This window comes from Salvia hispanica, chromosome 1, assembly GCF_029641045.1.
Source record: "Salvia hispanica isolate PSC_SH4W2 chromosome 1, Shi_PSC_v1, whole genome shotgun sequence".
Taxonomy (NCBI): Eukaryota; Viridiplantae; Streptophyta; class Magnoliopsida; order Lamiales; family Lamiaceae; genus Salvia; species Salvia hispanica.
Window position 1 is genome coordinate 6,074,810 of NC_142692.1, and position 18,507 is coordinate 6,093,316.

The window sequence follows — 18,507 nt, forward strand, 5'->3', positions numbered from 1 at the left end:
GCCCTTTGTATTTTTTTTTTGTCCAAGGATTTTAATTTATATGATTATTTTGTTTCAATTGGCATTATTTGTTGAATATATAATGTGTAGTTTATCACTCCCACCATATTATTTACTTTTTCCCCCTCGCAGCATTTAATATTTGGTTATTGAATGCAGTGTGCTACCATGTTCACTTGCTTGTAAATTTCATTCCTTTCTGAAAATCTTTTAAAAGCTGTACAATATTCCTATTTATGCAATAGACCAAAATCTCCATGTCTGTCAAAGCATGTGTCTTCAATATTACATGTGCCCTTGCCTGCTTTAGGCTACTCGACCTATTATTACAACATATTAAATCTGTCTTCTGATTTCAATTCATACGAGTTATTCTTACAACAACATTCTCAAACAATATGCTTATTTCCTTGGTATACTAACAGCTAATGAAACTTTAAATTTATTGACTATTGTATAACTGTATATATACTTTTTGAACTTATTATACATCTAATTATATATCCTTAAACTAATAGTAAAAAATAAATTAATTTTGGTATAGTCAGTCTATTTATAGTAAAGTTCTATCATGCCATTTAAGCTTTTGCCATATTAAGTTAAGCCAAAAATCTATTATCAATAGAAAAACTTGAAAATAAATAAGGATATGCTAATTGAGAGTAAAATAAAGAGAAGAAAGAAAGTTAAAAAACATTAGCTGTTGACTCCTTTTTTCCAGCGACTTCGAATTTTGAAATTTCAAGTCGCTAAAATCATGTATCACATCTCCAAATTGAAAGTTTTGAATCAATTACAACTGAATAGGAGTACCATGTACCTTGATTTTTGAACTAGTTAATTGGTTCAAAATCAGAATTCTTAAACGTGATTATATATATAAAAATATGTGGATCCGAGTGGAATTCATCATATCATAAGTTCCTGGAAACTTCTGTCGATGCATGTCTCTGACTTCCGAAGTAAGTGAAGATTTATTCTTGTGTCCGAACCAACCAATTTTGTTTCATGGCAAATAAAATGATAGTGTGTGACAGTGGAAAAAGGACGCAGTGTTTTTTTTTCAATCCAACTCAATGATGATGATGATTTTGGTCCCCTACCCTAATTGTAATAGGGCAGTACAAAATATTTAGGGCATCTTGTTTGTTGAAAATGTAAAAGCAATTTAATAAAGAAGGGTTACTTAAAATTGTAAAAAGGCCAATCTAACCTTCAAACTTGGACCACCCCATTATTTTCCATTTATGGTATGCTTTAACCACCACAATTGCCTTTATCTCACTGAATATCTTCCAATCCTATGCTACATATATAATTTTTTTTTTAAATTAATAAATAAAGAGAAGAAAATCACGTATATATGTGGCCTCAAAATTCATAATTAGAGGCTTAAAAGGTGAAACAAATTCAAATTCGGATAGGGCAATTAATGGGACAATTTTTTAGTAAAAACGAGTAGTATGATTTAAATTTCTAAATATGTACCAAAAAATTCCAAAACTTGCAAATTTTTACACGAGAGATAGAGGGCCCAATTGTCGTGCCAACTACCTCACCACACTTAAATTAAATGCCACCACACCAAATATTTTTGTGGGTCAGTTTTTATACTTATTACAGTATTTAAATTGTTGTTTCTTTCCACTTCCAATCTTCCTCTTATGGGCAGGTTTTTATTAATTGCTATTAGGCTATTTATTTTATTGGGGGCTTTTATTAGATCAAAGATAAAGACTTCTTACCAATCTCATTATTTATTCTCCTGAACAGGCACCGCTAGCTGCATTTGATCGTACGGTAGAGTGATGGCGTATACTGAAAACGAAACTCTTAGAGTCAGACACAATAAAGAAATATGTCACCACTGTCAAAAAGCAGAGGCAATGTGCGGAGCCTTTGCCAACAAATGAAAATGGAGTGATCCACAATCCCTGAAGGATTGGCCGGACTTGACACACTGTGAGGTCGACGACAACTCCAAATGCTGAACTTAGTACTCCCTCTGTTCCACAGTAATAGAGACATTTCATTTTGCGCACTCATTTTGAAAAAATAATTATAAATAGTTTAAGTGGAGAAAAAGTAAAGTAAGAGAGAGAATATTGTAGATAAGACTCTTCTCTATATTATTTTCTCTCTTACTTTACTCTCTCTCCACTTTAACTATTTAATATCATTTTTTCAAAAAGATTGCAGAAAATGAAATGTCTCTATTATTGTGGAACGGAGGGAGTAGCATTTTCCAGCCCCTATGGGCCGAAGGTGGAGTCAGTCGAACCATCCGACCTCACCTAGATCCGCGGGCCCGACATAGGAATTATTTGTTGTAATGATTTATTACGATTTTGACATCTTTAACTAGCTAGGTAGTGTGCAATATTTCAAATCCATTAATCTTGTTTATCTAGTTTGAGTATATCCAAGGGAAGAAGTAAATGGTAAAATAAAGATAAATAACATATAGTATATTTTTTTTTATGAAAATTTATTCTGTATTGGAAGAGTATTTGAGAAGGTATTATATCTTCTTCAATTTCGAAAAGGTATCTTTACATTTTATTCCCACAAAAGATAAAAAGTTAGCTATTTCTTTTTTGCATTTTTAAATTTACCGTCTTCTCTTAAAATTTTGTACTTTTTGAGAAGGTACATGAGAAATGTACCTTCATAATTTATCTTTCCTATGGTATTTATGGTAATAACAATGAAGTTGATGTAGGATAAATAGTTGACATAAGTCAAATGATCAGAATGGACTCAATGAGCCAATTCTAGCCCATTTGGTAATATATTAGGGTTTATATTAGACTAAAATTTCCCTTTTATTCTTAGTCTAATGTGCTTATATATAGTCCCAATTTTTATTGTCTATGAAGCATGATTACTAAGTAATTACTCTACATGGAAACCGTGATTTTTAGGTAGTATTTTGATGGGTTTATAAATCCAACTACTTATTAGAAGCCATTGATTTATAAGTGATGTAAATTGCAATATTGATTGCACATGTTCATGTTTGAGCTTGCTAGATTTTATTTATATATGAATTTTGGTCATTCCGACTTAATATGTCGGGAGTAATTAACAAGAAACAATTAGAGGTTGATTGATGTCGATGCCTATCTACAAATGTACATGTTTTTCTCTCATGTCCTTATCACAAAAATAAACAAGAAATGAATAAATAAACTAATTTTTTTTACCTTATACAAAGTTGGATAATATAATTAGGCAATTAGCCATGCAAACATACGAATTGGTTGTCTATAGTTAATTACTTGCACAATTTAAGATGTAATAGTACACAAGATAATATATATATATATGCATTATTATATAGGTTTGTGTTAAAATGACAACCCCTCTTAACATGACAACGTGACAACGCTTATACAACAATATTATAAACGTTACACAGCAATATCCAACACGTTAGACAGCAATCTCACGTTAGACAGCAATCTTATAGATTGCTGTCTAACGTGTTGGATATTGCTGTTCAAGAAAAATTGCTGTTTAAAGGCCAGCATATTGCTGCCCGTCTTTTTTGGGGTTTTTTTTGCCACGTGTCAGCTTATTATTCATCCACGTGTACAAATGATTGGCTAGGAATGGTGGTATGGTGTTATTTTAAGGGGTGGTGACACCCTAACATGCCCCTTATTAAATATAAACAAATTTATAATACGCACATTTATAAAAATGCACGTGAATATCCTTATGTGGAAACACCATTAATTCTAGTACTCCGTCAATTAGTCAATTTCACATCAAGAATCGCGATTTAACATAATTACTCCAGTCTGACCCTCAATTATATAAATTGCAATTAAGTGTATTTATTTCTCTCATGATAAGGCGGTTGTTTTTATTCTTAGTTGTATTATTGTGAAGAAATAATTGCACATATATAGTTGTATTGTTGTGAAGAAAATTGCCACAAAAATCATGATTTTTTTGTCAAATTGTGGTCAATCATGCAATTTTCAAAAATAGCCAAATAGGAGTATATCATAAATTTGACAGTTTCTCAATTTTACCATTGATTTAGATTTGAGGGGAAATAATATACGTATGATTTGAAAGCCAAAATACTCAAGCCTAATCTTATAGAAGTATTTTATAATTTTCTTACTAAAACTAATGGTTTTTGTGAGTATTGCAAAAAATTCATGGATTTCGGCTTCCACGGTACACACAATTTCTTTCAAATACAAATAAATGGGACGAATGAAAAAATATGAAAGTTACAAAGTGAACTTTTTCATCTGCAAAATTGATCAGAATTTGATCAAACTTTATATTTTTTTCGGGTAATATTTGCCTTCTATAAATGTGACGGTTAGTTGTTACATACTACATCATCTAATGAAAATTGGGCTTCACTGCTATTTCCATTATTATTGATCCCAATTTCAAGGATAAAAAGATTAAGGGCAATAATGTATAATTACAAGGACGTGGAGTCAGACTTATTTTGTGTTCATTCGCACTAGGGTTTTCTATGTAATTACGTTCTTGAGATGTATTCAAATGCAGACTTTATAATAGTATTATAACTATTTTTCAGTAAATAAAGTATATGTCAGTTGAATAGTAAACGTTTACTCTCCTGTGTTAGGGTGTTACTATCAGTAGCAAACAGAAGTTCTTCTATTTGAAAAAAAATGTTTTATCCGGTTATTGCATTTACTTGCAAGATATTGGAGTTGGGACATCGATCCATTAATTTGATGGATCTACAACTGTTTCTACATAATTATTGGAAATTAATAACCTTGTTTTATTTCAAACAACTGAACAATAATATGCGTCAATTATTTAGCAACAAAATGGATTAGATAATTGAGTTGTAAATATTATTCTTTTGGTTTTGGTTATTAGTTTCGGATGCGATCTAGTTAAACCAAAAAAAATTATTAACCAATTTGTTTAAAGGAGGAGAGAGAAAATTATATACTCCATTTATTCCATAGTAATAGAGTCATTTTGCCATTTTGGTACGTTCCATAATAATATAGTCATTTTTCCTTTTTAGTAAAAGTCAACACATTTCTCCACACATACTTTACTCTCTCTTACTTTTTCTCTCTCTTCATCATTCTACCTTTTCCATTTTTCACTTTATTCTCTATTTACTTAACTCACCTAACACATTTTTTCTTAATCTTCGTGCCGAAAAGAAACGTCTCCATTACTATGGAACGGAGGGAGTATAAATGGACCGATGGTCCATATGTCAAATCAGATTCGCTTATAACCAAACCGACTGAATAAGGGGCCTTCACAAAGCTATTCGAATTTTTGAATTTTTATATCACTTCTTTCTGACCAAACCTAGTAAGGTTTCATTAATTAGTGATTTATTTAAGTTGATCTATTTATACTTTACATTTCCTTATACCCTAGATGAAACATCTAACCAAATTTGGAAGTGATATGAGGAGAAAAGTGAATTGAGTTGTGCAAAGAGGAGAGCCACATTAGGGCACATAGACGTTGCCGAATAAAGCAGAAAATGGTAAGAAATTAAACATGACAGATAGCAATAATAAAGGCAAAGAGGAGGGAATTATTCAAATGATCAAACCACCGTTTTCATTGAATTTTAACTAATTAGTTTTGTACGCATTCATAAAGGCAAGGATCATTGCAGTATGAGCGGCCCCCCCAACAAAATTATTCATTTGCACCACGCCTCTCTTCTCTCTCCCTCTCTTTCTCATAGATATATACACACACCTTGAAAAGAAGAGAATAGAAAAGAAGAGAATGGGGAGAGGGAGAGTGGAATTGAAGAGAATTGAGAACAAGATAAACAGACAGGTGACATTTTCAAAGAGAAGAAATGGGCTTCTCAAGAAAGCTTATGAGCTTTCTGTGCTTTGTGAAGCTGAGGTTGCCCTCATTATCTTCTCCAGCAGAGGCAAGCTCTATGAGTTTGCTACTACTAGGTACTACTACTATTTAATTAATTATCCATGTATAATTTTTATTTTCACAAATGAAACCCTATCTTTATATACTGTATGAATTTGTTGTTTCTTGTATTCTTATCCTGAAAAATCTTACAAAATTCAGACAATTATTACAGGCATGCTTTAGGAAAGGATACACAGATATCTTTTTCTATAATTTGAGTTGCAATTAGTTTATTTTTTGGTCTTTAGCTCAGCTATATACTAAACTGGAAATCTGGAATTAATAAATTTTTCCATCAAATTTGTATTGGTTCAAGAATGATGCTTTTGTATTTGGATTAAGAATTGATGACTCGGACAGAGGGGCCGACACGTTTCATAATTTGTAAGAGAGTCATGAAAGAAGAAAGAATTACTGACTAGGTTTGTTGACCCTTCTTGGACCTCTGTGCAAGATCTAGGGTTTTCTCTCCTTTTTTTTTTTTTTTACTTCAACCCTCTCTCTCTATGTATATATTTGTGAGTGTACATGCACACATATATTCTTGCTTGCTTGATACTAATATTGAGTGGGGTACCAAAAAAATTTGATGCAACTGCACAGCACAGACCGTGAGGATAAAAAGCTTCAACTTTTGTCTGTTTTAATCATCATCACATTCTTAGATCTTCTGGTCTCTGTTTTTCACTGGTTTTTACCCCCATTTTTTACCCCCCCTCTCTTGATTTTTTGCAGTCTACACAAGTAGCAGCCTCTCCAAATTTTTGTAGGCCTATTTGGCAGTGGGATATTCTAGGGAAAACTTTTTTGTTCTTGAGTAATCAAACACTCACACTTTCAGTCAACAATTTCGTTTTCAAAATATTGTAGTAGTAGTGAATAATTAGTATTTTTAGGTAGCTGAGAAATTAATTAAGGATAGTTGATTTTTATTTGAAATAAAATTAATTTCCATTACTTTAGCTCTCATTGATCTGTTTACTGCTAGAAATTATGTAGTACCTTGCACTAACTGTGAATTAATTTAATAATTATTTATTGAAATTTCCCTTTTCCCCCCTTAAGATCTTACCTTTTTGGATTTGATTGGGGAGGCCATAGTATTTCTTCTTCTTCTGCGTGACACCTTTTTATTTAATGATGACATGGTTTAGCCTCCCTTCACTTATTACTACTACTAAAATTGTAGTATATTCAATTAGTTTAAAATAGGAGTATCTATTTTTGCAGCACGACCGAGACCCTTGAACGTTACCATCGTTGCTCTTTAAATCATCAAGAAAATAGTGGGGAAGGAGAAACACAGGTTTAATTAGTTCTTATGGAGTAATATTTTCATTTTGGGTGACAAATAATTTTGTTATATTTAGTGGAGTACAATATATGTTTTTTTTGTGGTATCAAAATAGAGTTGGTACCAGGAATTTTCAAAATTGAAGGCCAAGTATGAATCTCTTCAAAGAACTCAAAGGTCATTCACACAATTCAATCTCAATTATGTTTTAATACATTATATATAATATATAAATGGTTGGGAGAGATCTTAGTATATTTGGATATTAAAGGCATCTGCTCGGTGAAAATCTGGGAACATTGAGCCCCAAGGAGTTGCAAAATCTTGAAAAACAACTTGAAGGAGCTCTTGTCCAAGCCAGGCAAAGGAAGGTATTGGTTTTCAAATTTACTCTTAAGAAATTAATTTTCCCAACATATTTTACTTGTTTCGTTGGAATATATTATGAAGTGTTTATTCCTTGACTTTTTTAGTTTAATCTTAATCTTTGCAAAATATATACTGGATATTATACATTGCATACATGCTTCAATCGGTTATTTCAAATTATAACAAAATTCCAAATGATAACCTTTTTTTTCCCCCTCGTGTTATTTCAGAAACATATTTTGATGGAAGAAATGTTGGAGTTAGGCAGAAAGGTAAATCATTAAAATTCATTTGGAGATTAATTAATTACACCAATCTCATACATATTATTAATGCCCTGGGGTGGAAAAGACTAAAATATTATGAGATCGATATGAAAAAAAAGGTCAAATTGATTAATTTTGTTGATGAAATTTGATGGTTAAATATATGGTGGCAGGAAAGGCAACTAGGAGACATGAACAAGCAGCTCAAGATTAGAGTGTCACTTGAAATGTCCTCGGTAGGTTTATTTATTTATTTTGTCCCAAAATTTTCATGAACTTTTAAAATTAAACTGTGTATCTAATCATAGACTATTAAATGTAATATACTCTTTATTTGAAATAGTACAAGGTTTTGTTTTAGTCTAACTGTGAAACTATGTTAGTAGTAACTAATAACTAATAAGCTATTTTTATTTAAACAAAAATGCATAACCAAACAATTAAAAATAAGATAGTACTATTTCTTAAAACTTTAAATAATGATAATAATAAATATTGTTACTATAATGCTTAAATTGCTTAATTTTAATAGAGATGGCATTTTTGCTATAATGCAGGTAGAGGCAGAAGACCAACAACGTACGGGAGCCCTTTCGCTGCCATGGAACGAAGGTGGCGCCGCCGCCGCCACATCAGCTGGAACCAGTGGCTTTCCCCTCCTTGCAACACCTCCGGAAGTTGAACCAGAACCTATTTTACAGATAGGGTATATATATACTACACACACACTAGCTATGTATTATATATGGAGTAGATAATTAAATTGGTAAAATTGCAGGTATAATCACTACAATGTTGGAGAAGGTTCATCTGCTGCTGTGGACACTAATTTCATCCAAGGATGGACTCTTTGAATTTCTTCCAAACTACTCCTATCTCCATTTCCATATAATGTTTAGTTGTTACATTACTTTTATGTGCTTGTGTTTTTGTCATGCAATTAATATTATATATATATAGCGAGAGAAAGATAGATGTTTATGAATCTAAGTGAGATTGGGAGATATAATGTGATTAAGTTCGGGTTTGTACTTGTTTCAATAACCTTTTCGTTATGTGAGTAATTATTGCTAATTGATTATCTTTTTTATGGTAATCAGTGCTTCCTGTCCATGTAGTCCGGAGTGAAATCTCCAATTTTGATTTGTTAAACAACGTCTGCATTGTGTCCGGACTGATATCTATACTAAGGGGGTGTTCGGTTGTCAAGACTAAATCTTATGATTAAATATGTATCATGTTTGGTTTATAAGATTAAGCCCTACAACTTAATTCTAGATAGATAGTCTCATGATAATTAGTCATAGTCTCCCCTCTCCAACTAAAATAATTCCACAACTTAATCTTAGATGGATAGTCTCATGATACTAAGTCATGGCAACGGAACGCCACCTAAGTTTAATTGAATTGGGAATTTAAAATCCTATTTGATGGACCTTTTACTAGGGGAGTGTTATATTGCTAACTCATAACATAATTGGTAACTACAACTAAATAATAGCCATTAGATATTCAAATTAAGGGTTTAGATCATTAATCCCTAAATGTCAATACGATCAACGAAAAACGTCAATAAGACCATAGGATTAATCCAGAAAATATCAATAGGGGTATTAATGTCAATTAACTACATGTTTAGTTATAACTAACTTTTAAAAGAAATCCCAAAACTTTAAAATTCATATAACATATATCAAATTAAAGATAATTTCATAAGGATTCCAACGATATCACAATGCATATGTTCCAACGTCAAAATTTGAAAAAAAAATCGAAATTTTTAATTTTTTCGTACAAGCAGAAATGTCAACATACTAAATAAAATTGTCAATATAATACATGTAGAATGTCAATATAAGCAATGGGTTAACATTCTTAAAACATTGTGTTGACATTCTCAAAGCATTGAGTTGATATTTTCGGAACACTATATTGACATTTTCATCCAAAACCCTAATTTGGAGTTTTTTTTTATCTTTTTCGATTTAATTAATAAAAACGAAAATTACACGTGGCAAATTGTAGACCACACGTTTTCTAAAATCCTATGACCTTAAATTAGCTGTAGTTAGCAATTAAATGATGAGTTAGCAATTGATCACTCCCCCGAATCGTAAAATTTATGGGCCTACATTAGATTCATGGGCCTGTTGTAAATTATATTTATGCCCAATATGATAAGTTGAGGCAACCTCGGCCCACTTAGGCTAGTAGGAGTAATTTTTGCTAAGGATTAAATATTTGGCTCAACGGGACTTATTTGATAGATAACCAGCATAAAATTTGTGTAACGTTTTATTATTTGTTTTAAATAGAATTTAGATACTATCAGAGGCTAAAACTATAGTCTAGTACTATCATAGGCTAAAACTTTACTCTTGTGTAGTCATTCATGTTGCTCCGTATCACGAACTTTTGCTCGTCATTACGGTTCAAGCATTTTATTTATAAAAAAAAAAATAACTTCTAGGTAACCCAAAGAATTCTTCATGGAAAAATTCTATTTAAAATAATTTGGCATGTGCCTTGGATCTAGTATGGATCCTGCCATATTAAGAAGATATCTCAATTGGGGTGTGTTAAAATGATAACACTCTTAAAATGACACTGTGACACTATCACGCTAGACTGCAATATTATATATGATAGACTGCAATAGTATAAGCGCTAGACAACAATCTACAACAATCTATAGATTGCAGTCTAGCGTATTGGATATTGCAGGCCGCGTCACCTTGCAGTCTAAAGTATTGGATATTGCAGTCTACAGTATTGGATGTTGCAGTCCGCGTAAATTTACCCTTGCGAATTTTTTATGATTGCCACATGGCAGCTGATTATTCATCCACGTGTACAAATGATTGGCTAGGAATTATAGTATGGTGTTACTTTAAGAGGTGTTGTCATTTTAACACAGACCTATCTCAATATCTACATATATCTTTTTCTTTTTCTTTTTCTTTTTTTTTTAAAAAAAAAAACAGACACCAATTGAGTTTTTTCTCAATAAAGGCCCAATTTGGGCCCAACCCAGCCACACCTTAGACTGACCCATTAAGACTCATACTAGTAATTATTTGTATCCTAAATATAATTTTTATTGTTTCTACTCTATTTAGTTCTATCCATTATATTCTTTAAATTTCCTCTTGTTCAAACGAATTTCCTAACAAATAATTGCAATACGATGAACTTGAATAATCATATTTATTTAATAACTAATATAATTATACTATGCTTATAAAACCATCCAACAATTTCATGTAAGAACTAACCAACTAATGCTCATAAAAATCTTATATAAAAATCCTCAGATTGTCACTATTTTTCAAAATATACATAAGAAATTTTAAAAATATATGAAACAAATTATTTTATGCACAATTCAGCATTACCAAATGAATGTAGGTTGGGCTCAGATATAAAAAAAAGCCCAACCTTACCCACTTTAATCATGAGTCTGGACCTAGCTATTGTATGGGCCTCACACGGCTCGAGTTGAAATGGGCCGATCCGGCTCACTTGACAATCTTACCTAATTAAAACTACTCGATTTTATTTGTTTGTATTCGTGCATGTGATTACTAAAATTCAAATTACTACATTAATGAATTTTTATATGTAATATATCCAATAATGTATAGAAATAAATATAGAGAGAAACTTGGAAGATGAATAAAATTATAAGTGAGTATTATAGATAAAAATTTAATATTATTACCAAATAAGAAAATCAAAATTGACAACATCGATGGCATGCTACAATTATGCATGCGCATGGGCGAGCTATTTCATCTGCAACGACGTGCTCAAGATATTGAGCACTGTCATGCCTTGCTATACGCACATCACTACCAATGATCTCATGCCTACTGGCTACTACAAACTACCATCATCTTTCATTTGTCATCAATCTCGTTTATACACTGTGCAACTTCAGTTATTCCTTATACTACTTGTCTGCTAGATCCACTTAGATTCAACGCCTCAAAATAATTTTTTATGGTACCGTTCGATTCGTTAGAGAATATTATTATAAGAGACAATATGAGACAAGCCAAAACAAGGATTATCTAGGACTAAATTAGTCATAAGAGTAAGGATGGGATGAATAATCATGAGATACAATGTAATTTTGACTGGAGGTGAAGCCGGAAATTTAAAATTGGAGGGCCCAAACTATAACTAAAAATTATGAGATATTTTTCGTTGTAGCCAAAAATAATTGTAGCATTTTCTGTAGGGTTTGCATTAGATAGAAAAGTAATGAGAGAAAATGAAAAGTACTAATATATATTTAGAGATATACTAATATGCTAACTAATTTTAAAGTACTAACATACATCCAATCTCGTTCTCGTGTTGCCACGTAGCACGAAACATGCAATATTGTAAACACTAAAATGCATTATATATTTGTAAAAGTGATAGATGAATTTCGACAGATTTCATTTTTTATTGTTGAGTTTTGCATTTTAGATATAGACTATTTAATTTGCATTTTATATATAGACGGATTGCGTTTATATAGTTTATTTTGCATTTACACAATTTATGTTAAAATACAAAACTCAACAATATAAAAATGCAATTTGCCTATAACTAAAATGCAATTTGCATAAATGCATATACAGCTTTACACGCTTTACAAATATATATTGCAATTTAGTGTTTACTCCAATATTGCATTTTCGTGTCACGTGGTAGCACGAGATTGGATATACGTTAGCACTCTAAATGGAGGTAATAAAACAATATAATACTAAGTAAAATGCAATAAAAATAGGACTGTTGGAAAATGAGGTCTTAAACTCATGACCTAGAGCATGCAAGGCTTCATAAGGCATCAACTAAGCCATATTATTTAGCCTTTGTAATGCAGCAAACATAGTCTTAGTACAATACTATACTACTCCTTATATGTGTATTTAAAAATGTTGGGAGAACCATGGCCCCCCACTCTCCCACTTAACTTTGCCTTTGAACTTGGCATTGTAGTAACTGAAAAAGATACGTTGTTATGGGCCGAGCTTGTGAGAAAAAAACAACCGAACAAGAGACAAAATTAGATATGACCTTTAGTTACAAATAGACACGACAATCGAACGATCCCTATATATACATAAAATGAGTAATGCATAAAAAAGTTGTCATTAGTTAATAAATAATTCATCAGAACCATGATCTGAAAAATACCACATTCCATCAACAGCCAAAACGAAACAAATGTGGTTTAACAGATGCAGTAGGCACGAATTATTTGCAGTTTCTAGGTGCAAACATAAAAAATAAAATAAGCAATAATATGTATATAAACAGACATAAGTTACTAAAGCTAGGAAGTTGGCTAGCTTTAATTAACTTTATTCACATACTATTTCTGGTAGGGGCGCTTATGCCTCGTCTCAGGCAGCCCTATGAACAACTCCGTCTCCACATCCGACACCTCACTGATCTCCGCAGATGGCACCACTGCTCTCTCCTCGTTCGATCCTCCTCCTCCCCCTCCACCTTGTGTTTGAAGTCCAAACTGCAACCCCTTATAATTAGTTGCAATTTTGTCTTAGAATTCCAAAAACATCTCAAAATTGGCATTGATTGATATAAGACTATATCCATGATCATATTATACTTATGATTTTGGAGGGTGTCACATAATAATAATAATAATAATAATAATAATAATAATAATAATAATACTAATAATAATAATAATAATAATAATAATAATAATAATAAAAGTAGTAATTGAAATTACCTTCTCACACAGCATTGCATTTTCAGCAGCTAGGGCTTTCTCCTATATTTAAAATATGCATGCAAATATATTAATTCTTTATTTAATTTTCAAACCAAGTAATTTACTAACAAAAGCACATCAAATGATTTTTTTTGTAAGGATTAATTGATGTACCTTTTCCTTTAAATGCTCGATCTGCTGCTTGTACACTTGCATCTATTTACATAAAAATAAAATAAAAAAATAAGATATCCGGTCTTGTGCAAGCAACCCTATATACGTATAAATCATAAGTACCTTTCGTGCACGAATGGTGGTGACACTGCGCTCAAGCTGCTGCTCGAGCTGCTGCAGCTCCTCGATGGTGCACGGCCCTAACCCTTCACCAAGTAGCCTCCTGGATAGGGAAAAGTGAACTATAAATCAAAATTTATTCTAAGAATTTGTAGACAACACACATATATATATATTGGAATCAAGAAACTCAAACCGCTTTGATGATTCCAGCTGCTCGATTTTTTTGATCATGCTTGCAGCTTCGTGCTTCAATTGCTGCAGTTTGATGAGAAACTTGTCAATAAATACAAGGCTAATGAAATTTGCAATATTTTTGACAATCAAGAAACATTTGATGAAAAACCTGCATATTATGCTCCGAAGGTGGATTGTTGGCTTGGCTATCTTTAGTATACTTCTGGTAACGCTCGATCGTCTCGTGCATGCTAACAAGTTTACACATCAAATCAAATAAATCAGGTTGATTCATATAGGTAGCATAAAATTTGAGATTAGAGATATTCCCTGCTAGCAATTGACTTAACTAAGTTATTTCTAATAAAGTGGTGTTGGAAAAAAATTAATCAATTTTCAATAAATATAAATTGATATTGTGCATACATAACATGAGTGCAACAAAATGCTTCGATTTTTAGTTACATGATATTTTGAAGATTAACTAGAGCAATATCTAACTTTTGGATAACTACTATATTCAAGTCAATGACAAATCATCAATCATAAGCATTTTCAATGTCAAAATCTTCAAGTTTGTTAAGGCTAGATATTAGTGAAAAACAGTCACATTTGAAATGAGGTCCCATGCATTTACTTCTGTTAAGCATTAGTCAGAATCTTTAAGTATGACACCACTAAATATAGTGATATGAAAATTGATACATATAGCAATGGCAAACTTATATTTGAATATCATATACATCTAATTTCATAGCCAATAAATTATCCCCTAAAAATCAAGTACTCACCAATACACTTAAGTAGTTTCTAGTAGAATGCAAGGCTGCATTGATTGTGGTAACAATTTTCTTCAAGTGCCATTACTCTTATTTTAATTGACATAACAATGACCAAGGTGAATAGGGAATCATTTTTTTACTCTCGACTCTATTTCTTATAAATTGATGTCCTTTCATCACCAATTTCAACAATTTCACTCACCTCCAAAGAGGGTTTTCTCTTCTTCTTTTTGAACATTACAAAAATTAATCTTATCATATCAATTGTAAATCTTGTAAGCATACACACACAACACACGCATGTGATGATACTTGAGTGTGACTGACTGCATAAAACTACACAAACACAATTACATACACACATATATGTATATATGCATGTCTCTGAGCTAGTAAAGAGAGAATCTTTAAGCACATTATGTGATTTAAGTACTAAAAAAGGAGGTAAGAGATGTGGCATAGCTAAATAAAGAAATGTGTGTCAAGTGTTATTGGTATCTGCAACATTGTATATGGAAATCCGTACAAGCATTTGGTGCACAATAAAGGATTCCATGAGTGTGATGTAAAGGGAACATATCAAGACCATGGCCTCTTCATCAAAGACAAGATAGATGCTCTTGCAACAATATGAGTGTACTACAATCTTGACAACTGGCCTTTTCCATATTTATCCTTCAAAAAACTAAATGTACATATAACCACTCTCCATCACTCCTGCTCCACTAAACACCAATTTAGCTAGTACTACTCTATTATCTTTTCTATCTTTGCCATCATCACATTTTTCTATGATGCTTAGTGGGAATCAATCTCTAAGCTTTACTTGCAGATGTATCACATTTTTATATCAAGATTTGCATCTCATTATATAGCCCTCTACTCTAGTCTCTAGCTAGCTACTCTAGATTTAAAGCTCAGAATTGTATGAGATGATAACACTTGGCTTTGTATTTATTCAAGAAAACTAAAAAGTCGACTTCTTTTAAATAAATTTGATGCGATCAAGAAACTAAAAACAAGATACTAGTATTAGTTTGTTTTGAATCAAGAAATGATGTAGTACTACTATAATTTGATGAAAAGCTAAGGAAATTATCCAACAGAAATCAACCGAAAAATCAAACACCTTTTCCGTAGAGGAAAAAAGAAGAATGTTATGATTGTAATCATTGAATCCGTTTACATATAGTGGTAACACAAATTAACCCCAAATTTTAATTGAAAATTTCACATAATTTTCCCAAAATTTTCCGTACATATGATAACATAGTTCATTTCTTCCTCAACCAAAAACAAGCAGCATTAAATGAAATGATAGATACATGTATACACATAGAAACTCACACATACTATGATAAAAATCCAATCTTTGAAACCCCAATTCGCTTCAAATTCAAGAGGCAAAACCACAGAATGAATAAATCACTAGATTTGATGCACAATAAACAAAAGAATTGAAGAACGGATTCAGCTCTTAAAGGGCAATCAAATCAGTAGCAATTAATGAAAGAGAATTTTTTTTTGGCCATGAAACAGACTGTACGGACAAAATCACCCCTCCTTCAATTCCTCCCAGAAATGGAAAGATCTGGGCAAGCCTAGGTAAAAACCTAAACTTGCTCAAGAAGAATCCATGATCCCACAAAACCCACCACCCCCACACGTGTGAAATCAAGAATTACCTTGAGCTTGCAAATTCATGGAGCTTGCCCCTAGGGGAGAAGATGATGAGGGCCACCTCAGCATCGCAGAGAACTGAGAGCTCAAAGGCCTTCTTGAGCAGCCCATTTCTCCTCTTGGAGAAGGTCACTTGCCTGCTTGTGGCGTTCTCAATACGCCGCATCTGAGTCTTCCCTCTCACCATCTTCAAGCCCTTGTCAAAGAAATAAATTTTTATGAAGAGCAAGTGGAAAAAAATCAAATCTTTGAGAGGAATGTTGCTGTGTGAGAGTGAATATGTAGAAAGTATTTGGATTACTCTCTTCTGCAAAAAAGAAAGGTCTTGCAAAGAATTTCCAAAAATAAGTGGGTTTTTTGAGGAAACAAGAAGGGATGCTTACAAATATGGCAAACACCCAGAGAGACTTTTGGTTTGAGGTTCTAAAAAAGGGAAGAAACAAATATGGTGTGTTTATGTTTATGAGAGAGAGAGAGAGAGAGAGAGAGAGAGAGAGAGAGAGAGAGAAAAATAATAATAATGGTTTTACAGAGAGGATAGTAGTAGTAGTACTAGGAGTAATATTCACAGTAACCCTTTTATGGGAATGGGAAATGTATCCATCAAAATTGGGGAAATTAAAATGGCAAAAAATAGTTTCACACGGTAAAGAAAATAGTCCCTTCTTTTTTTCCACTTCAAACCAAGGCAAGAAAAGGAAACTGGGAATCCTAATTTATCACCAAAAACCTCATCCTTGCTAGTTTGGGGATACCCCACACCAAAAGTAAACACAGCCAATAATGAAGAGAGAGAATAGAGAGAGATTGCAAAATGAGTCATCTCTCTATTTGGTGAGGAAATTGGAGGCGTCCGTACACAATAAGAAAAACGTCAACATGTGTAGTGTGTGAGGATAGACAAAGCAGCCAATCACAGGCCGAAAACGCAAAAAACTTTTATTATGGAATTAACTGACAGTGTGAGACCCTCTCACTACAAAATGGGCCCTTTCTATTCTAGCCTAATCTTTCTTAATTTGTCACTAAATTATTTTCAAATACTATCCACTAATATTAGTACTATGTATTTCTTGGACGTGTCTTTTACTATAATAGTAACTTACTTAACCCACATCTACACTTTTCTTTAGAGCGTTTCCATTTCTATTTGTATAGTTTGACTTATAAAACAGGGATGTTGATATATGAATTTGGCCAAATTATGGCACTTATGAATTTTAAAATTATTTTAAAGTATCACAAACTTTACATTGGAGTACTTTTACTTTCCAACCTGACCTAATAAGATATTTTTGGTAAAAACTTATTCTTCGTGGGCAACCATGAAACATTCATGATATTCTAGATAAGTTTTTAAGTTCGTGGCAAGTAGGATGAGAAGTCAAGTTGATTTATTAGTACTAAATAGAATTAAAAAGGTCATGTATGTTGGTCAGATGTGGTGATTGACCCGCCGTGAGAAATAATAAACAAAACATAAAGTTTATGATATTTTAGACTAATTTTAGATTTGTGGAAATACCAATTTAGCCAAAGTTAGTTGGATATAATGATTGACCCACACGTCTTGCCGGGTGTCGGGCATCGTGCCCATTGTGACAGTAACAAACCAATTTAGACACATGTGAATTTATGCATTGGACTCATGTATGCACATAAGGTCTTCCAGGTGCGTCTCCTGGTCAACACATGTCTATAACTACGGTTGTTACAACAGCCATGATGAGGTGATACGAAGGAGCTGCCCATTCAAACTGAAACATTTGAATATGTATCATGCAACATTGATTCATATAGTCTCTTTCTACAATGGGCTACGCCTATAACTAAGGTAGTCATTCCATTAATTTTACATACCACATAACTCATTATACAACAAAGCTTTGCATCGTTTTCTATTGTCGAAAGCTATTTTACATACCACATAACTCATTATACAACAAAGCTTTGCATCGTTTTCTATTGTCGAAAGCTATT

The 18,507-nt window shown here is 32.3% G+C and overlaps 2 protein-coding genes across 5 annotated transcripts; one reads left to right on the top strand and one right to left on the bottom strand.

The window, feature by feature from the left end:
• The first annotated feature begins 5,682 nt into the window (after window positions 1–5,682).
• Window positions 5,683–8,928, top strand: AGL6 (AGAMOUS-like 6). 2 transcript variants are annotated; one of them, XM_048127020.2, is made up of 8 exons: window positions 5,683–5,957; window positions 7,156–7,231; window positions 7,347–7,396; window positions 7,491–7,590; window positions 7,819–7,860; window positions 8,028–8,090; window positions 8,412–8,560; window positions 8,633–8,928. In XM_048127020.2, the coding sequence occupies exons 1-8, from the start codon at window positions 5,776–5,778 to the stop codon at window positions 8,706–8,708; spliced, it is 738 nt and encodes a 245-aa protein (XP_047982977.1). In that variant the 5' UTR covers window positions 5,683–5,775; the 3' UTR covers window positions 8,709–8,928. The 2 variants fall into 2 exon arrangements, with proteins under 2 accessions (XP_047982977.1, XP_047982976.1); XM_048127019.2 differs by having other exon boundaries at window positions 5,684–5,957; window positions 7,335–7,396.
• A 4,112-nt stretch (window positions 8,929–13,040) lies between these two features.
• On the bottom strand, window positions 13,041–17,293 carry AGL20 (AGAMOUS-like 20). Of its 3 annotated transcripts, none has more exons than XM_048127808.2 (8): window positions 16,829–17,293; window positions 16,533–16,723; window positions 14,235–14,316; window positions 14,085–14,146; window positions 13,892–13,991; window positions 13,769–13,810; window positions 13,613–13,654; window positions 13,041–13,393 (listed from the first exon to the last, which is right to left on the bottom strand). In XM_048127808.2, the coding sequence occupies exons 2-8, from the start codon at window positions 16,712–16,714 to the stop codon at window positions 13,229–13,231; spliced, it is 675 nt and encodes a 224-aa protein (XP_047983765.1). In that variant the 5' UTR covers window positions 16,715–16,723; window positions 16,829–17,293; the 3' UTR covers window positions 13,041–13,228. The 3 variants fall into 3 exon arrangements, with proteins under 3 accessions (XP_047983765.1, XP_047983764.1, XP_047983766.1); XM_048127807.2 differs by having other exon boundaries at window positions 16,911–17,290; XM_048127809.2 differs by having other exon boundaries at window positions 13,041–13,384; window positions 16,911–17,286.
• Window positions 17,294–18,507: the final 1,214 nt, after the last annotated feature.

Bases quoted from the DNA above. Each gene is read 5' to 3' on its own strand.
- AGL6 (XM_048127019.2), top strand. From the start codon at position 5,776: ATGGGGAGAGGGAGAGTGGAATTGAAGAGAATTGAGAACAAGATAAAC. The intron at 7,861-8,027 runs GTAAATCATTAA...ATATGGTGGCAG, and splicing joins TGTTGGAGTTAGGCAGAAAG to GAAAGGCAACTAGGAGACAT. The intron at 8,561-8,632 runs GTATATATATAC...GTAAAATTGCAG, and splicing joins GAACCTATTTTACAGATAGG to GTATAATCACTACAATGTTG.
- AGL20 (XM_048127808.2), bottom strand. From the start codon at position 16,714: ATGGTGAGAGGGAAGACTCAGATGCGGCGTATTGAGAACGCCACAAGC. The intron at 13,992-14,084 runs GTTTGAGTTTCT...TTCCCTATCCAG, and splicing joins CAGCTGGAATCATCAAAGCG to GAGGCTACTTGGTGAAGGGT. The intron at 13,811-13,891 runs GTACTTATGATT...TTATGTAAATAG, and splicing joins CCACCATTCGTGCACGAAAG to ATGCAAGTGTACAAGCAGCA.